Source organism: Lactuca saligna, chromosome 3 (genome assembly GCF_052625555.1).
Source record: "Lactuca saligna cultivar CGN05327 chromosome 3, ASM5262555v1, whole genome shotgun sequence".
Classification (NCBI taxonomy): Eukaryota; Viridiplantae; Streptophyta; class Magnoliopsida; order Asterales; family Asteraceae; genus Lactuca; species Lactuca saligna.
This window is the reverse complement of record NC_136419.1, coordinates 29,662,459-29,668,936: the sequence shown is the minus strand read 5'-3', so window position 1 is coordinate 29,668,936 and position 6,478 is coordinate 29,662,459. Positions and strand designations below refer to the sequence as shown.

The 6,478-nt window shown below is 32.3% G+C and overlaps 1 protein-coding gene across 1 annotated transcript; it reads left to right on the top strand.

Moving 5' to 3' along the window:
* The first annotated feature begins 4,168 nt into the window (after positions 1–4,168).
* Positions 4,169–4,923, top strand: LOC145033508 (glutaredoxin-C1-like). Its single transcript, XM_078982101.1, has one exon. The coding sequence runs from the start codon at positions 4,335–4,337 to the stop codon at positions 4,758–4,760; it is 426 nt and encodes a 141-aa protein (XP_078838227.1). The 5' UTR covers positions 4,169–4,334; the 3' UTR covers positions 4,761–4,923.
* Positions 4,924–6,478: the final 1,555 nt, after the last annotated feature.

Here is a 6,478-nt window from a genome sequence, read left to right as displayed (position 1 = left end):
AAATTTAGAAACTTTATCCATTAAGACCTTGGAAATGATTAGATTTGAGCTTTGGAGCTCTTGAAATCAGAAGAAAATGGATTAAGCACGTTGAGCGGTCAATACCAGTCTCCATGGCGTGGCTTTAGGCTATCACGACATGGAAACTGGGGGATTAGCGATTATTTTGGCATTTCGTGCCCATGGCATGGCCAAGGAAGGCCACAACATGCAAGGCTACTGATTGGCAATTTTACTTTGACTTTGACCGTTGACTTGTTGGCCAGTTTGAATTTTGGTCAAACTTAAGTATAATCGAGTATTTTACAATGAATTTGGTTTTAGGAAGTTTGGGTTGGTTGTTCTGATGTTGAGGTAGTTGTGGGATTCTATTGAGTAGTTCATGTGAGTCTTCTCATTGTACATGTGGGTCGAGGGCATCAATGTCGGCCTACTAGATTATGTATGTAGGATGTTACTTGTATTTGTGACTCTTGCATGTTTGTATGATTGGGTTGCAATAAACCCTAGGGCTAAGCCCATTGTTGTATGTTCGGCTTGAAATAAACCCAAGGGCTAGGCCCTAGGGGCTAGGACCATGAGTATATGATGGGTTGAAAGAAACCCCAGGGTTTAGCCCATGATTGTATGTTGGGTTGAAAGAAATCGTGGGACTAGGCCCATGATTGTATGTTAGGTTGGAATATACCATAGGGCTAGGCCCAATGATATGTATGGTATGTGATATTTTGGGTATCTCATTAAGCTTTGTGCTTACGATTTGTGTTTAAATGTTCTCAGGTACTTTTGGTTTCAAAAGGAGAGTCTGACTTGATCATACAGCATCCCATGAAGATTTTATTACGCAATGATTGTTTATGATTTTACTCTGATGTTTTGAGAGTATTTTTACTCTGATCGTCTTTTGGGATAATGAATGAATGATTTTTTTCTTATTTAAAATGAAAATTTCACTTGGTATTTTTGGGGTGTTTCATTATTTTATGGCTCTTGTTTGATATATTACTTTTGGGTAGGAACAACTATTCGACCGTCTATCTTATTTCCCGACTACATATGACTACGCATTTATAAAGTGACACCTTAATATTAGCAGTAGTATCGGTATGTTTGTATGAAAGACTATAATTAGACTATACCAGTTGTATGAAAGATTGCAGTTGGACTATAATATACGAGACTGTAGTTAGACTATAGCAATTAACTATAATTAGACTATAGCAGTCAAAATTATAGTTAGACTATAAAAGTCAAGACTATAATTAGACTATAACAATTAAGACTATAGTAATCACACATGGATGTAAGACTTTGGTCGGACTTTCTTTAAAAAAAAGACTTTGGTTGGATTATAACAACTACACAAGTATTGTGATGTATGTGATATCTTGATGAGTTCATCAAACTTTTTGATTATTCATTAAATTATTTTAAATGTTTTCAGTTTACTCTAGTAGCCAGGAGAATGGTGTGGCTTCACTGTACACATGCATTGACATTTTGATTTGATAGAGATTTTCGATGGATTTTATTATTGTTGTGATTCGATATGATGTATTATGGTTTTGTATGATTTGATGTTTATCATGTTTTTGAGAAATGATTTTGGTTGATAAATTTTATTTTATTTAAATATAAAAATTTTGGATTGAATATTTGGAATGTTACGTTTTATTATACTCATGTAGCATAACAAATTGTGCAATTATAGAAGTTTTGAAGTTTGACATCAAATTGTTTCTTACAAACATCTTTCTTACAAGATCATAAATTCATGAAGAGTCTGATTATTAAATTTTATACGAAGCCATTAAAAAATCGGTTTTATAAAGTTACAATTTTTTTGTCAAATTTCTGATTTTAAACGCTATGAAGTATTTTTCATAAACCCTTGCCAAAAATCTCTTTCATACATAGTTTTGCATTATATGAAGATTCGTTTGACAGGGTGCATAAAACCCATATTTTTAATACATTCTTCGAGCATATTTACATTCTTTAATAATGAGTTTCTCGATTCTAACCTGTATGAGGAATGACGAACTCATCATCATCCAATGTTAATGGGTTATCAGAAATATTCATGAATTTTGACCGACAATTTTCCCGCAACCTAAAACTCGACCTTCAACGATCCATTCTTCTTCCTTCTCTCAAAAATTATAAGTTTTCTCTGTTATTGTCGCCGATCATAATTCTTTTATAGTGAGAATTGTTCTGAGACTATCCCGCTTTATGATTATATATGTCGCTTCAATAACATTCGACATATGTTTATAATCAACATGTTTGATTTGATTCTTTAGAAACCATAACTTTAGCGTATTTCAGTTGAAAGAATGTATTGTAATGATAGACGTGTAATCCTAAATATCGTGTCATTTCCTTATTCACTTTTAACTAAAATGTTAATAACACCCATATAATTCGTTTGGTTGAGAAATTTTTTTATTTCATCGTAACCTTTTTTTTTCTTTTTTTAAATTTACCATCATAAGTCATAAGTAATTTTTTTTTTAAAATACAATCACAAAATATTTATACTTCATGTTTAATCTTATATATAATGTACATATAATACGATAAAATAAAATAAAGTAAAAGTTATGGGTATAAAAAAATTAGAAGAATATAAGTTGCGCTTAATTTGGTTGTGTGTTTTGGAAAAGAAAACCAAGATAAAAGGAAAGCGATCCAGAAAAGGAGGAGGGGTGATGACCGGGCAGGAGTGCATCTCCGCCGCCTGTTGGTCGTGAAAGACCACCACGCGCAACCCGCCCTTCCATATATATATCCCTGCACTGCACACATGTCTTTGCTTTAGGTATACACACCCTGCTGCAGAGAGTATATCATCTGCCACACAATCCACACTTTTTACTATACCTTCGTCTCGTCAAATTAATCAAATTATACACATCTTTTCTTTATCATATTCTCAGCATATACATGTGCCCGTAAATCATTAGATTCTTCTAGGTTATCTATCATTAAAAATTATAATAAAAATATTAATAATGGTGTATGAGTAAGGAAAAAAGGATAGACATTGAACTTGTGTATACGTTGGCATGTGGTTGCTGCACGTTTGGCATGAAAATAGTACACATAAAGATAAAAGGTAGACCTCCGACAACAAGGACATACGCAGCCACCTGCACATATATATATATATATATATATATATATATATATATATATATATATATATATATATATATATATATATATATATATATATATATATATATATATATATATGTATGTATGTGTGTGTGTTTGTACATGTTTAAATTAGACATGAGAAAGCAACGTAGCACCAACTTTATACAGTCTAAGCTATTTTGCCTCCTTGTTATCATACAATCAAACATTAATTTGTTAATTTTCATATACTCCTACTCCCTATAATTATGTTGTCTTGTCTCATTCCTAGAACCCCCAAAATACCCCTAGGTATTTCTATTTTTAACCTTTTTCTACAAAAATAATAATCAAAAAAATAAATTAGAATAAAAATCTTAGTCGCTCGAGTGTATACATGAAAACATCGAATTTGATGTTCTGATGTAAAAATCATCTCCTACTAAAATATTGGAAACTAGTGTAAGTTTTGGAGTGATATTATGCATCTTCTCAAATTATACCAAGTAAATCATTAGAAATGTTGCACTGAAATCTTTAAAATGGGTTTAGTTTATAGTTAGTATTTATGTGTAAGTGTTGCTACTAGATTATTGTATGAGATAAAATTTTAATAATTAAAAAATAAAATGAAAGATACGTAAATGTAACGTTAATAAAGTACATTACTGATTAAAAGTAAATGATATGGCTGACTTTGAACTATAATCATCTTAAAAAATCACAATTGAACTTAGAAAATAACAATGAAATGAAAGCATAATCTATTACAAACAAATTTAAAAAAATAAATACAAGTAAATCAATAGCTTTTTTCTGTTAATAACTTTGACTTTAGTTTATTATTTTTCTACCAGAAAGAGGTATATGTTTATTTAAAATGTTATTGTGAAACTTGTATTCTTAAAATTGAATAATATTTTTTCTATAATCAACATGGAAAATATGTTGTAAAATGTTTTGGATACTTTTATCGGGATATGAGATTTATGTCCCCCCTCACCCTCTTCCTCTTTACCAACAGGTAAAGTCAATCCCTATATAACCACCACCACATTCACCGTTCACCACCATCTCCACCATCATCGTATTCATATCAAACTCTCCACCTTTTCGCCATTAATACCGATCGACTATCACATCATCGTCATTATTCACTCATCACCACTACAACTAATTAAAAAAACACAATGCAATATCAAGCAGCAGCTGCAGCGGAGTCATGGAGGAGTACCCCCACCACCGGTTATTACTGCAACTACATGGCTGTAAGGCACCACCCCACGGTGGCATTTGATCCGTTAGAGAGGGTGGCAAAGCTGGCGTCACAAAGTGCGGTGGTAATATTCAGTCTGAGCACCTGCTGTATGTGCTACGCTGTGAAGAGCCTCTTCTCCGGGATGGGTGTGAACCCGACTGTTTACGAGCTCGATGAGGATCCCATCAGAGGGAGAGAGATAGAGAAGGCTCTGGTGAGACTTCTGGGCAACTCCACGGCGGTTCCGGTGGTGTTTATCGGCGGGAAACTAGTGGGGACGATGGATAGAGTGATGGCTGCGCATATCAATGGGACACTTGTGCCACTTCTGAAGAAAGCAGGAGCCCTTTGGCTATGAATAATTAGTTTACTCGTTTCTTTATTATGTAATGCAAAATTAGTTAAGTAGATTTTAGAAAACTTAATTGAAAAATTGATTAGTCATGTCTTACATTCAACAGCATTTTCAAGAGCCTGTTAGAGAATCCAATCTTTTAAAGATGGTTTTATTATTGTTTTCACTTGTGACTTGTGAGTGATATAACTTATAAGATTTCTAAACACAAGTTGTACTCAAACATCAACAAGCGATGCAATATAGTCGCTTGAAGAAGATTTGGCGTAATCTAATGAATGTAATGATTAATATCGAATCTAACCGTTGAAATGTTTGTTGAAGGAATTTAATTTTATAATTTTTAATAAAGTAGTTGTTCATTCTATAAATATGATGAAAAACCTAACAGTCAATCATTGTCCGGTAATCTTCAATACATTTAACTTTTTCAAATCAAAAGTTAATGGATTGATAGATCCAATTTTGTATTTTCAATTTTGCCCTTTTAACTTCTACTCTTTCTAAATTGTCACAATTTTTTTTAACACTTATCATCTAAAAAAAACCTTTTTAAAGTATTCTAAACTCAATTTGGGGAAAACATTATAAAAATATTAGTACACTCTTATTAGCATCAAAATATTCACAAAAACATCATTAAAAAGGTAAACAATATAAATAGATGCAGTATATGATATCAAACAAATCCTAGGAACCTTAAGTTTTCTATAGTATGATATCAAACAAATCCTAGGAACCTTAAGTTTTCTATAGCCTGCAAAGTGGATATCCCTTTTTTTTAAAGGACTCCCAAGATTAATCTCCAAAGAGATAGGACATGTTTGGTAAAAGTAACTGTTAGCTGGAAATGAGTAGTGGGTAGCGTATAGCCGATAGCTGATAGTGAGAAGCTGTAACTTTTATTTGTTATATGGTGTTTTGTAAAAGTAACTGAAAGTTTTTGAAATATATAAAATTATATAAAAGGACAATCGATTAAAAATAAATAAATATATAAATATACTTTTAAGGGTAATTATGAAAATTGATTTCAAAAGCTTAGTAGCGTTTTGTTAAACGTTATATGAAGTAGCTTTTAGATTTGGAACGTTTTATTTAAAATAAAAGTTAAACGTTCGTACTACCAAACGAAGTTTTTTGTTTAAAGTAGAGCGTTTTGTCAAAATATAAAAGTTAGAAGCTCCCAAACGCTTCCAAAAGTTCCCTACCAAACACGCCCATAATGGTGAAATAAAGAACTCATGTGTAATTAGCACATAACATCTTACACGTAGAGGCATCAGCGTCATTTCTTCTAATACCAGCTTGCATGTTGTAGGATCAGGTCCCTTAATAACACACACAACGCACACTACTTACGTATTATGTATAGAAAACTAAGCGTTGCAAGGAAATGGAAAAGCTTCATGTATTTAATAAACAAAGGGCTATAAATAGCCTTACATACACTCCCAAAAAACAATAAAATAAGCAATCGTGGGAGTAGAAGATATGGAATAAAATACTACCTAGTTAGTTATTGCTACCTAAAGGATCGGTTCATGGATTGACTCACATTCTTAAACCAATGTGCACCTTATGAATTAGTCAATTAACCTCAACTTACACTTCCTTATTCACCTTGTGCATAAAGAAAATACTTGACCCAAGTGAACTATTCAACTGCATACTTGTTGACCCGTGACCTGCATGATCCGCGAACAAACTGATTAACCCAA

Excerpts from the sequence above, each read along its gene's own strand:
- LOC145033508 (XM_078982101.1), top strand. The coding sequence starts at position 4,335 with ATGCAATATCAAGCAGCAGCTGCAGCGGAGTCATGGAGGAGTACCCCC.